The sequence below is a fragment of the Paramormyrops kingsleyae genome, chromosome 22, assembly GCF_048594095.1.
Source record: "Paramormyrops kingsleyae isolate MSU_618 chromosome 22, PKINGS_0.4, whole genome shotgun sequence".
NCBI lineage: Eukaryota > Metazoa > Chordata > Actinopteri > Osteoglossiformes > Mormyridae > Paramormyrops > Paramormyrops kingsleyae.
Genome location: NC_132818.1, coordinates 6,240,134 through 6,254,169, shown reverse-complemented (window position 1 = coordinate 6,254,169; position 14,036 = coordinate 6,240,134). Strand labels below are relative to the sequence as shown.

The window sequence follows — 14,036 nt, the reverse complement described above, 5'->3', positions numbered from 1 at the left end:
GTGATGGTGAGTGGGCACCTGTTTATAAGCCTTAATAATTAGGCCGTGATGGGTGGCACCTATGAGCTGTCACTAACTGCCAGTCTTACCTGTCACTGACTACTTAATGGGAACTGGATTAAACTGGTTAGGTGACTGACAGCACAATAATGGCGCTTGGAAATAGTTTTTAAACCTCATTCCTCTTCGTCTTGTTTCCTGTTACAGAATTTCAGCTTGCCTGTCCTCTGCTTTATTAGTGATGGGTACACGCAAAATATGTAGCTCAACAAGTAAAGCCTTGTGCTAATGACACAAATGACATGTTCAAGTTGCAAGGAGCGCACATGAATTGTAGCTACTGTAAGTCACAATAAAGGGATCAGATGAAAGAAATTACAGCACAAGATGAACTCTTGAAATCTCAAGCTATGTTTAATAAATAGACACAAAGTATTACAAAAATTGCAATCACAGTATTAGTCGACGCTAGAAAGATGTTCCTTGAAGCCTGTAAGTCGGTCATGCTGTCCGTATCACTAGTCCTGTCACATGAAGAGCATTGTGCTGCGCAGGGCTCTCTGCATATCAGCCTGTGACAACCACCAAACCACAGCAACGTTCCTTGTTTTTTTGAGATACTAGTTCAGATAACTGCTTTTGAAACATCTGCAGACTGAGCTGAGATGCATGCTGCATCTCGGAAGTCATTTTCAATCCCCCACCCGTGTAAGAAACCACGTGGAAACAATTTATCAAGTTTATGTATGGAATTAGCAGGAGGTCAAAATCATCTGCATAAACCCCCATCCTGTTCTCCCCCGCATGGTCAGTGCCCCTTGGTTAGGCTGGTCAGCAGTGTCATGTGGTTCTGGGTAAGCGGGGGGACCGTAGGTGAGCTCGGCGCTGGTGCTGCCACCGTTTGGAAGAAATAGATCTGCAAGACAGACAATAGTGATTAGGCTCAACTATATATACGGAGATATTTTTGCACAGAAAATAAATACTGTCAGGTCTATCTGTGGTAGGCGAGCGCTTGCAATCCCACACAAACCTCAACAAATTAAACAGGGTTGGGTGCGGCACAGCACGGCGGTTTAGGACTGTCCATGACCAGAAGCTTGTTGGTTCGAATCCCATGGCCAGCAAGACATTGCCACTATTGGACTCTCAAGTAAATTCCTTAAATACGATGCTGCTCTCTGATCCTTACTTATATTGTTTGGACAAATGCATCTGCTAAATAAATAAATGTATAACGAGCTTCAAGATGAAAGCAGGTTGTGTGAGGAAAAGCTCACCTTACAGCCAACGGCGAGCAGGCCGTGGAGCAAGACTATGGCTGTCACGGTAGCAAAGGCGGTCAGCTTCGTGTCGTCACGGACTATGGGCCAGAATGTGATGACCAGCAAGGAGCCGGAGATCGCCGTGGCAACCACGATCAACAGCCACTGAAGCCAGTTCAAGGGAATCATCCACAACACCTGAGGGGTGGAGGCAGGAGAAGAGGTCACTGTGTTTTAAGGAGGAACGGAGCACCACTGTCCACGAGAGCAAAGACCCAGAACTCACCGAAGTGGGAACATAGATGAACAGCGAATATCCATAGACGCAGACTGTTTCCAGGAATGAGTAACTGCTGATCTGCGGTTCGGTCCCCTTACGCCACGTCAGGAAGCCCCACACGCACAGGGGCACCAGCCAGGCATAGACAAACACAGCCACAGCCGCTATGGTCACTGAGGTACAGAGGGACACGATCAGCACGGCCGTGGTTTAAACTTAAACACATTTATCCAGTTTACCCAGAATCCTGCACCTGCAACACAGTCCAATCGCTATCCTCCGAAAGAAGAGGGCTTCGCTTAATGAGATGCAACAAATGATTTCTTTCTCATAAAGCAAAAAAAAACATTTGTTAAATGAGTAGATAGAACTATAAAATGCTCTGTTATTGCTCTGGTAATCATGAATGAACTGGGTGGTAGTTAGTCTGATGGCTGGTGATGGTGAGGTAGTCATGGGTCACAGAAAAGACTGCTGCTGGAGGTAATGAAGACAAATTCTCCGTCACCTCGGTGAAACTGCGGCCTGTACTGGTACTGCGGCTGGCCCAGGTTGCTGAGGAAGGTGGAGAGGTTCCCACTGATGGCCATCGAGAAGACCAAGGTGGCACAGATCCAGAAGGGTCCTGGACGGGTGGAGGAACAGAGAAATAACAGTGCAGCTCTGCCTCATATCCTGTCACTCGGCTACGTAAATACGGCTGCTGTATGTCCAACATGCAACGCAGGGACAGAATCTCCGTACCATATAAATCAGGGTTTCCCCGAATGTGGTGCTTGATGAAGTTCCTCCGTGGCAAAGGCATCACTGAGCCTCTGATTCTGTCCAAGACCTGCATTACATGACAAGCAAGCGATTAGTAAGGGTCCAACAAGAAGATGAGTTTCGAAAGGAATGTCATCAGGATTCAGGACCCTAAGGGCACAGGCGTGCCGTATGTTGTACCTGCATGGTATCCACATTGAAGAATGACTGGTAGTACTCAAAAGTCCAGAAGCCCCCGATTTGTTTCTCCCCTTTAAGGAGCTGTAAACGGTGTAAAGATCACAGGTTCATGGGTAAAGGGAATGTTACCCAGATACAAGGCACAGAGAAATCCCTAGCAGAGATAATGAGGGCGATTCAAAGCGTTCAGGCTGGCTAATGTAGTGTGATTGGTGTTTAAGCATCACTAATCCGCTCCATGACGCCAATAAGGACATGGGTGATACTGTCATGTACAGACAAGATGCAGCTGACAGGAAAGTGACTCAGAGGAATAATCCTGTTGTAACGGAATGTTTAGGACAGCTGGCTGACTATGGCGATTTGGGCTTCTGAAAAACTCCCCCAAAGCACTTTTTCTCAACTGCCGAGTCATGACCCAAAAATGTATTGCAGGACCATTTTTACTGGATCGCATTTTGTTGTGAATTTTTTTTTAACAGTGCACAAAGTTACTGTGGTAACTTAATGACGAAGGAAAAAAGCGGGTTTGGGGCTAAACCAGTAGAGAACCACCACCCTAAAGAGATAGGGGACATTAATAGAGACTGAAACATTATTGCTAATTTAAGAATGAGTAGTGGAGGACCTCAGAATTCTCCTCTTGGCCGGCCTCTTCCTCTGACAGATCCAACTTGAAATCTCCTTGGATGGGAGCAGGATTGTTACTAGATGCACTGACAGTGGAGGCATTGGGATTAGCAGACAGTAAGTCTGCAGCCACCTCAAACTCTACAGAGACGTGAGACAGAATCACACGTGGAAATGCAGTAAGGTGAGAAAAGGCGAGGTGCAGATACTGCGCATGACTAATGAGGCATAGCTACAGTATGACGTCTGCTACAGTATACCTAAGCACTCAGTTTGTTTATATCCAGTACGAAAGCAAAAATGTTACGGCTTTGTCAGTTAGAGATATAATTATAGAATAATTATTAAAGATACATAATCCTTAGTTGTCATTCAAATATAGCGTACCTTGGAATTTTAGGTCGTCAAAAGAAGCCATATCCAGCACAATCAGGTGTGCCTTACACTAGATCTGCAACAAAACGACAAACATTAAATAAACCTATGGCATCAACTGAGAAGATATACACGTTAAATACTATCTTTGTTAAATCACATAACTCTTTGTCGCATTGAAAAAATGGACTCACCCTGACAACGTGATTGCCGTCGCCCCGACGACGACAAAGTACCTAAGCAGGTTCCTGTCTAGCACTGAATAAATTACACCTCAGGCTGTAATTAAGCATGCAACGTTAGCCAGCAAGCTACACAGGTCTCCCGCCGCATCGCTTCTGATAGCTTATAGATGTAATTAAATCTTTCTGTATTTTATAAACTCTGCCTCCAAGCACACCCGTACACTGCGCGGACTCGCCTTGATGCTGCCGATATCGCATGTTGACATTACCCTAAACCTCCACGTCATCTGCGCCGCCGGATCCTGCTGAAGGCCGCACGTCACGCGGCCGCAGTCACGTGGCCACGGTGACGCGGGCGCCGCGTGTACGAGTGCGTCTCGTGCTCCGAATATTAAGTTCCACTTTAGCTCGATTTTATTACTCACTGTACGTGAACATGGTCAATCAACATGCAGATAGCTATAAACTCGTACTTATTAAAAGTCGCTTGTGTACAAATCCCACAATTCTGTTCCATTTGCTTTGTGAAAACCATGTAAATAATGACGTATTTTTAGCGTAAGGTCACACGTAAAATTTTAATATTTCAGTATTTAGCTATTTTATAGACATGTACGCATTGTTTCTTGATCGGAACATTAATACGAGATCACAGATTGGAAAGCTGACATTTTGTTTCATGTAACACCTGTTTCTATTCGTGGCTGATATCGCATCACTGAGCCTAAATGGCGGGTTTTTACTTCCGCTTGTGCCGCGATTCACTTCCGTTTTATTACGAGCCTCGCTTTCGCCCGTGAATATGGCGGCTTCGAGGGTGTTCGGAAGATGGTGCTCCTCGGCTCCCCGAGCCAAGGTGACCAGGTGGGAAAGGCTGCGTAACAGTCGCCTGGGTAAGCTGATGATTCTAAAAATGTTAGTAGCTTATATTATCAATACATATACAGGATAGAAAATAAGTGAGTGTGTTGTCAACCAAGTGATGAATTGTACTCGGGGTTAAAAGCATGGGTGTTAAATGGTGATCTGTAGTTGGCCTTACAAGGTATTTGTTTACTTTAGTGTTACATGTCCACGTTGGGTGAATAGCTGTGGTATATAAAGCGGTTTACCATTGCTGCCTGCTTGCTTATTTCCTTGTCTGTCTCCTTTCCTACATACTAAGAAGGGGAACACCGTAGTGAATGACAGCCCATCACACAGTCACAACTGATTTGATGGTTCGAGCCATTTATTCATGGTAGTTTGCCTGACTGCATGTCCTTAGCTGTGTTAGGAAATCCGTGTAACATGGTGGGAGCGAGCAGACCCCCCTCCCCACAGATTGAGGGCGGGATTCAAACCTGCTACCCACTGACCCTCCAACCAGTCTTATTATTTAGCTAATGTATATTCTTTTCAGAGGTGTGGATTTGAACATTTTAAATGACTCCTGTCCCTTTAAGGAGTGTGGTGCAGCAGCCTGCTGAGCGATTACAAGGAGGCCTGTCGTGAGGTGATCGTGGGGGCCTACCAGCAGCCGCTTAAGGCCTCCATCTACCTTGGCCTCCTGGGCGGGGCTTGGGCCTGTTATTACACCAACCCGGACGACGCCTCCTTCGAGACCAGCTTGCTGGAGACGGCCAATAAACTGGGGCTGCTGTCACCGTGGATACGTAACGGCTCCTCCGACGGGCACGTGCAGGACCTGCTGCGGCTGCGCAATCAGAGCCGGCTGCGACATCTCAGCCTGGGGGTGGCCTCACTGGCCTACCACGTGGATTACGACCCCGCGGCCAGCCTGTACGAGGCCCAGTGCTCTGCACTGTCTGTGCCCTGGGCTGAGCTCCCAGGCCGCGTGCTGGACGTGGGCTTCGCAGGCCGCTGGTGGGTGCTGGACACCCGCATGAAGGACTATGACGTCAACGAGGAGGAGTTCAGGCACATGGCTCCCGCCTTGGCCACCACCCAGCCTCCCGGCGCCCAGGAGACGGACAGGAGCCAGCGGCTGCACCAGGAGTCCTGGAGGGCACTGGAGATGAGTGCGGAGGACATAGAACAGGCGGAGCGTGAAGAGGAGGAGAGAAAGGCTGCAGGGCAGGCGCGGCTCTGATGGCCACATGGGAAGGTGGCTTTGGTCGTGCAGCTCGAGGACTGACCCAGTGTATGTTCAGAGCTCTCAGACCTGAGTACCAAACTTTGGCACAGGGCTCCCTGCTATGGCCGTGATGAGAATGTTAGGGAACGCATCCACTGAGTCTTCGCTGAGCTCCGCCTTCATCTTCAATGAAGGTGTCTTCAATGAGCCCAGCAATTAATGACTGTTATATAAGCCAGTGTTTCCCAACCTGGATGGTTCATGTTTTTGCTCCCACCTGCAGTGTTTCCCAACTCAGATGGTTCATGTTTTTGCTCCCTCCTGGGGATTCTGGGGGTCCCTGCAGACCAGTTTGAGAAACACTGGCACATAAGTCAAAGGCCGTGCATCTACATGTAATATAAAGTGAGATAATTGCAAATGGCTGTAATTAAAAGGTTGAATACTGTATTTGCTTTCCATGACATTTCCTCTGTTTTTCTCTTGCTGAATTGAACATCTGTGGGTCATCTTGTGATCTGAATAACAGCTGTCGGGGTTTGCAGCCTGCTGGATGCAGACAGCAGGGGGCGCTAAGGAGCAGACATGCACGAATACTGATGAGGAAAGGGGAGCGTGCTCTGTTGTGGGGGGGACACCTGCAGCATGGGGGTGTCCTCTAATTTCAGCCCCAGCTGCGGGGGCCTCTGGGGGTGAATGCAGAGCTGCAGCTAGTGTCTGTACTGGCCCTGTAAGCCTCATATTAAAGGCAGGTGCTCTCTGTCTGCAGAAATACAGTTTAACATCTGTGGTTTTTTTTTGTTATTGTCGTGTTTACTGCCTCCTGCTGACCATCATGCTTAGAAAATGCAGGACGATGTACAGCAGGTGACTAGATAGACAATGGAAAATACCACTGTAGGGAAACATTGAGCGTTTACACATACAGGAGGTCCACTGGGAAACTAAAAAAACAAATAAAAAATGTCATCTTGTCACAGCCTCAGCTTTTCTCTCTGGCTTCTATGACATTCAGTCACTTCACTGGTCTCTCAGGCCTTCGGGTAAAAGCTTCTAGATCCCCCGCCCACCCAAGGGGTTCAGTTATTCTGCTTTCTTCGGCCTTGCTTTGTTCAGTTCAGGCCACATTTTTTTTGGACAGATGTTTCTCTGTGCCAAGGCGACTCAAATCACGGTCCTCGAGGTCCGAGCACTGCTGGTTTTCCAGCCTTCCTTTACCTGTGAGGAAGGTGTGAAGCCTCTGACCAATCAGAATCAGTAATGATTAAACTAGCTACCTAGGAGAACTGAAAACAAGGCCTGGATTTGGGATCGAGGGCCAGATTTGATGCTGTGCACCGTAGGGAGTAACTCAATCCATGACGTTACCTTAGAAGGGAAGCTGAACTGTCTGTAGTGGGGTCACAGTTCAACCAGTGATGTAATAATTGCACTTTACACACCGATCAACGGGAATATCGAGTGTCCCGTGTTAACTGAAGGTCTGTTTGGAGTCTCTTTCACAAAGCCTTAAGTGCTGTGTGGTGATTACAGTGGAAGGTTATTCATCAGGAGTCGCCCGTTGATTGGAGTCACAACTGTCATGTAGACCTCGCTGCTGCGTGTGACGTCTGTAACATCCTTGTGGTCCTCGTAGGGGCTGTGACTCGGCAGCATCTGGTTTCATCTGGCTTTAATGCAGCCTCATCCCCTGGAGGGGGAGCTTGTCACCCTCTCCGCTCCATTTGTCCACTGCTTGCTTGTCTGTGGAGCGACGCTTCACAGGAATAAAGAGACTGCAAAATAAAAACCAGCTTCCTCAGTCTAGCTTCCCTCTTCTCCGCTGCGCTTTTCCCTGCTGCTTCTCAGCACCTAATGCTGAGTTCAGCGTCACGTCGATTTTTCTTTCCCAGTTCATCCTGGAAAAAGGAAGTGGCCAGTCAGTTTGGGCCATGCGGAGTCTTACCACAGCAGGAATGCAGAGCTCCTTCCTAAAACCAGTGTTGTCCCATAAGGACCTTTCACCAGTTTAGTAGATGTCATTGAGGCAGTCCTTGGCGATAAAATCCTTAAGAAACTTTGCAGATAATGTTACAGCAGCCTGGCTACCATGTTTCTGCCACACAACCGCGAACATATTCAGTATCTGCGTGATTTGCAATATACATCCGTGCGCAGTTATCAGTCTGTATGATCATTTGGTCGGAGGCATTGATCTGAGTGCGTGAGCCTTGCTGGGTCTAGTTGCGTCTTAAATGCACAGACTGGTTAGTCTGGGGGTTGGGTGAGTGGGAGGGTGTCTGGCTTTCAGGCTGACCTCTGACCCCCTTGGCCACGGAGAGCAGAAAGCTCCTGCAGAGTCTGATCAATGCAGGGAGGAGAGCAGATCCAGCTTTTTCTGCAGGGTTTAGGACGGCGGTGAGTCTTACACACGTACGTGTTTTCCGTGGGGGTCGCGTTCACCCCAGAAGGGAAGGCGGGGAGATTCGCTCTCGCCATGCGACAGTCTCTGTTATTCGTTATTCATGGCGGGGCGCGGGCGACCCCGATGACCTTTTCAGAGCAGCCCGGGTGCAGATCCCTGTTCCACGACCCCCACCGCGACACCCACTTGGGCTCCTTGGCAGGAGAGACATCAGGAATGATCAGCTGCGACTAATTAGCAACCCAGTCAAGTCTCCTAGGCTTGTGGAAAAGCTACCATTTCATACAGGAGACTATCTACCATTGTTCTGTTTGAATGGGAAGACACTGGGAGCAGAGCGTTTGATGGAGACGTGTGGAGACATGGATGGTGTGGAGTGTTAGAAAGGACCAGACAGGCTGTTCATTAGTGAGGGAGTGTGTGTGTGTGTGTGTGTGTGTGTCAGAGAGAGAGAGAGAGAAGGGGTGGATGACAAGTAGGGACAAGAGGGGGCATAGAAATATATGCAAGATGTGTGAAAATATCAGCAGGTGTATGAAGGGAGAGTGAGCTGAGGAATATGTATGAGGGAGAGAGAGAGAGAGAGAGCAGACAGGGGACTCAGCTTCATTCAGACAGACAGTGTGTCCTGGTTTGTTCTCCTTCTCTTCTGGTCTCTCTCTCTCTGTCTCTCTCTGTCTCTCTCTCTCTGTCTCTCACTCTCTCTCCCCCCCCCCCCCCCCCCCCCTGCCTTTCAGCCGCACGCGCTTAGACCAGCAGACAGTCTGTTGTTAAGTTCACAGAGGTGGGAAGCAGATGCCACACACACGGAGAGAGGAGGCCGCCCCGCCGGACAGCCGGAGGCAGGAGATGGAGGCAGGAGACGGAGGCAGAAGACGGAAGCCTGGCGGAAGGTAGAGGGGAAGGGACAGGATCGCTGGGGGAGAAAACTAAAGCGGAGGAGTTCAAGATGGGGGATGGGGGGCAAGGTATGAGCAGAGGAAACAGGTTATGCATCCGGAGATCCTATTCCTTCATTTTTCCACGTGGTATTTGCACACAAGCACTTTGCATGTTTCTGACCACTTTGCTGATGGTCTGTAACCAGGGTCTGTAACCAGTTCTTTGTGAAGTAACAGATCAGTTTTTCTGTATATTTGTTTAATTCTTTAAGTGTCACACAGACATCCTGAGGTGCTAAAATACAACCCATCTGCATCTACTCTAGATGTTTCTTGTAGTAGCGGGTATTAGACACACAGCATCACACATTTAATTGTTATAGCTTTCTTTTGATATATCTGCCGTGTTTGCATGTTTCTCATTTGCTTCCTGTGGGACCCAGTGCATATCCGTTTGTGTGTTAGGAATATATACATGTAAGCAGCGACGGATGCCAGTGGCAAATTGCATTAAAGTATTGATCCAGTCTGGAGCAGGTAGACACTGAATCGGTCTCGCAGACGAGGGGGAGGGAGCTCATTCCCAGAGTTGTTAAGATTGCCGTGCATGAAGAGGTGTGCATGATTACGGGGAGAAGCAGTGAGGCAGGCATTCAGCCAGGGCCAGTCTGTTTAAGTCTCCTTAAAGCATGGTAGCTGTTCCTGGGAATGATAAATCGGGGATGGAAGCTGGAGATCTTTGTTTTTCTTTTCTCCACCAAAGTGACTAATTATGTTGAAGTTTTTCAGAAAAGCTGCCTGACTGGGGTTTATAATGGTGGCCTGGTGGGCGGGAGCAATGTCCCCCCCCCCCCCCCCCCGCGAAGGACCCCTTAGCATTCCCCGGTGGGGCTCCTCCTTATGCTTCGCCACAGTCAGGGATGCACAGTCTGGAGCAGTCTGACGGTCTGCCACATCTCGGCACGGCTGCTGTCAGCCTGACCAACACTCCTACTTCTTCTTTAATTAGCGTTTTTCCTGTTACCGCCTCAAAGCGTGTTCAGGCGGCGGGGGGCTCCGCGCCGGCTGGTGCGTGAGCGTGTGCACCGCATGCACATGTGGACACATTCCCACCTAATCCATGTCAGCGAGGACACTTTGAGCTACTTCAGGTTTCAGAAACTACTATAGTTCAGTTCTTATTGTGCTTTGACTGGTTTGTTTCCTTGATTGGCACATGCATGATTATAGGACACTGACCAATCAGCACACAGCAAGAACTCAGTGCTGACGTGACATCCAAATCCTTTCAATTGAAATGGTAGTTTACGAATCCTGTCCTAGCTCAAAGTGTCCTACCCTGACATGGATTAGGTGGTAACCCTACATGTGACCCTCCCAGGGCAGGAGAATGCACATTTGACCTCCAGCCAGATGGTGGTGCTGTTATAGAAAACGAGACCTCAACCTTTTCTATTCTGACCTTCTGACCTATTCTGTCTGTCTAGGAGGAGCTCAATGCCTGGAGCTGATCATCACCACCCTCCCCCACCCAATCGCAGTCAACCTGATCAGATACACCAGCTCCATCTCTCCTTTCTCTCCCTCCTCCCTTCTCTGTCACACTTCCCCCTTCGGCCCAGCCCCCACTGCCTGTCTCCTCCCTTCCCCCAGCAATCAGACAACAGGCCCCGCAGTGCTAATGCTACATCCCAGCCAGTACCCACTGCCTGCTTTGTCACTGTATGCCAGTGGCCCCCTCACGCCCCAGTCTGCATGGGAAGGTGGGCTTCTTCTCTAGTCCCAGTGAACATTCAATGCTGTCGGTGAGTTTGTGGATGCAACAGAAACCATCGAACATTGGGTGTGCCCTGGGTCTTGAGCGTTCACGTTCCTTGGTGCATAAGCAGACCACGCAGCCAAACTTCTGCACAGGTTTTGTGCTCTGCGTTTGCATTTAGCTCTTTAAAAAAAGAAGCCAAAGAGCGATTCAGGGACTTTATAATGTATGCTGACACTTTTACACAAAGTCCCCTACTGGAATGGCTGTTTCCTATTTCACTACCAAAACATTTAAATGTATTCACAGCAGTGGTTTCAGCCAAGATGGCTGCCGCAGTATACCAGCATGTGCAGTGAAGTGAGCTCCCCCATTTGCCGAGCTGGGGTATTACAACACAGGGTCCCAGTTCACATTCATTGCTGTCAGTGGGTTGTTACAACATAACTCACCGGACAATGAATGAAAATTGTGACCATTCAGAATCTCACTTCTGAATAATATTTTTTTTCTGTCACTGGAATATTTCTGTGTTGTTTCCTTGCCTGGCTTGTGAGGTCTCCATGGCCGTGACAAGGACATTAAGAAGATGGATGGATGATTTAGAAGATGTTGAGTCAGTAGCAGGGATACGTATTGTGCAACCAGGCCTTTTGAGTTAAATTTGGTGTGCATGTCGTATTGATAGCTAGGCCATCAGTCACATACATCTCTAGCCATCAAGAGTTAATAACTGAGCTCCTAGGACCATGGACTGGTGAGGGTGCAGATGTTCAATCAGCACATAGCAGATGCTTGTTGTGGTTTCCGACAACCTTCTGCTGAGGGCAGGACACCAAGCAGGATGCCAGCAGTTAGTCCACAAAACCTGGAGCAGTTACTGCAGGCAGTTATACTATCTGGTGGGATAGTGGGTTAGCCAGTGGCCGGCGCAGTAGTGGGTTAGCCAGTGGCCGGCGCAGTAGTGGGTTAGCCAGTGGCCGGTGGCGCAGAGGGTTAGCCAGTGGCCGGTGGCGCAGAGGGTTAGCCAGTGGCCGGTGGCGCAGAGGGTTAGCCAGTGGCCGGCGGCGTAGTGTTCCCCCAATATTGGCAGACCCCTCCCCTTCCCAATAAACAAACAAACAAACAAACATAAATTAATAAGATTGTGTTCCTTATTTTTCATTATGAATCTGTACATTACTGAGACCAATTTGCTGCACATGTAGAGCGCAAGGATGAAACGTACACCTAACAAGCATTGTAGTCCTGTATCAGACAAAATCATTTTATCATATGGATCACTCATTTTTTTATGTTCTGTAAACAGTGTTAGTCTTTTTTAAAAATAATTTATTATTCTAACATTATTTAAAATCTACCTCAGATCGCATTTCACAGTGTGACTATTGCACGTGTGCCCACTGCTGTCGCAATACACACCGCATCCCCTCCCGGGGGGGAATTTGCAGCCTCCCGCCCCCATCCCCCAATGTCAAATTCCTTACAACCTTCCCTTGACTCTAAGGGTCCCATTTTTCTCCAGCGGTGCAAAGAAACATGGTTTAAGTGAATCGGATCCTCTAAGTGGTGCTCTAATCGTGTCTGAGCACGCGTCCAGCGGACTACCCGCCTGGCGCCCCGTGCTTCGCAAAGAGGCTCTGGGTTCACTCCAGCCTCCATCTCGGCCAATAGCCACAGGAAATGAATGGATGCAATCCTATATTCTGGCGCTATGACGGACGCGTAGCTCTGCAAACTCATAGAAGCTCAGGCCCATTACAAAACACAGGAGGGCTGTTTGCTCAGGCAGGGGAAAATATCATCAGTCTGGCAGCCTGCATGCAGACCTGACCTTTCCATCATGTCCTGAATGCTGCCAGGTTTGCTAATAGAAAACATTCAATTCTGCACTGATCATTTAAGGAGCTGCAGCACAGGACGTCAATAAGACAAATGGTTCACATGGGAACCACGCTGTCACCCGATAACGGGCAAAATTCATTACACCCAACGACATTTGAAAATACGGAGGTGGGCTGAGCCCTTTGCAAGCGTTCCATTGTTGGCCATCTGCAGTGGTATGAAATGGTATTTCTAAGCAACCTTCAGAATCACTATCCCTCAACTTTGACTCCACCTTTGGCTGCATATCGATCTCTTTCAAGCTGTTCTGAAGACAGGGGCACGCATTCTGGTATATGTACAATTTCTGGAATGAAAGTTCTGTTTAATTCAACCAGATGCTCTTACGTCATTTAATAGTTTTTGTGCAAGATGTTTCATATTTTCCAGCTAGTAAACTGCTTTAATTACACCTTCTAAAGGAGGCAGCGTGAAATCAATAAATCAATACATTTCATCTAATAAAGACAAGAAATTGATCGTTGCCGCTGAGAACATCTCACAGAAAATCATAACACTGGAAAATCTTTTGACTTAAACTGCCTTTCAGATTTTACCTCTGCACATAAGACTGGGGCTGTTTCTATCAGGCACTGTGCAGTAAATCATTCACACATAAAAACACACTAATTGTTAGAATGAATGTGCCTCAGCCGAATAGTCACATGTCTGTGGGCCCTAGAGCGAGACCCTTCACTGCCGAGCTAACTCTCACCTACATGTGTGTCACAGAGAGCAGGATGGGGAAGGTGAAAAGAGAATTTCCATATGGGGATTAATAACGTCATTTCAATAAATAATACAGAATGCTTGTCATTCACACTATACCTAAATGCATATCCTTTCTGCTCTGGACCAATCAGTAAGCAGATAAACTTAATTATTCTATACACTAACCTTGGGCCACCTTCTGGCTAATTTGTGAATTTCCAAAAGGCCATGTTTACATAGGTTATGCTACTGATCACTACTGGCTGCTTGCATGATCTGTGCCTTTGAAGTGTGAAACTGCTTTTGATTATGCTTATGGAGTCATGATGTTTTCTCGAAGTGTCAAAAAGCAGCCAATCTGAGATCCGAGAGTGATATCTGTGGCCTGGCTGATGGGCGCTGGGCTGGAGCAGAATGGCAGGTATCATGCTAAGACACGTGCTTTATAGCAGCGACCTGCAGGCATCTGCAGGTGGGCAGGACTCCAGCAGCTTTTGGAAGCCCTAATTCTTGGTAAGGTGGCTCCTAAGAGCAGCGGCGGTGATGTGATGTGATGTGAGCCCGCATCAGCGATCTGTGCTTCACTAATCCTGCACGGAGCCTGTCTCAGGGGGCACGCCAATCCATCAGAGAGATCAAA

The 14,036-nt window shown here is 48.2% G+C and overlaps 2 protein-coding genes across 2 annotated transcripts; one reads left to right on the top strand and one right to left on the bottom strand.

Annotated features, from left to right (window-relative positions):
• Positions 1-390: 390 nt before the first annotated feature.
• Positions 391-4,042, bottom strand: yipf2 (Yip1 domain family, member 2). The gene is made up of 9 exons (XM_072704948.1): positions 3,690-4,042; positions 3,508-3,571; positions 3,119-3,261; positions 2,491-2,571; positions 2,290-2,377; positions 2,054-2,170; positions 1,552-1,718; positions 1,281-1,463; positions 391-916 (listed from the first exon to the last, which is right to left on the bottom strand). Exons 2-9 carry the CDS (start codon positions 3,536-3,538, stop codon positions 809-811), a joined length of 918 nt encoding a protein of 305 aa, XP_072561049.1. The 5' UTR covers positions 3,539-3,571; positions 3,690-4,042; the 3' UTR covers positions 391-808.
• Positions 4,043-4,424: 382 nt separating this feature from the next.
• On the top strand, positions 4,425-6,742 carry timm29 (translocase of inner mitochondrial membrane 29). The gene is made up of 2 exons (XM_023810717.2): positions 4,425-4,573; positions 5,126-6,742. The coding sequence occupies exons 1-2, from the start codon at positions 4,483-4,485 to the stop codon at positions 5,770-5,772; spliced, it is 738 nt and encodes a 245-aa protein (XP_023666485.2). The 5' UTR covers positions 4,425-4,482; the 3' UTR covers positions 5,773-6,742.
• The last annotated feature ends 7,294 nt before the right edge of the window (positions 6,743-14,036 follow it).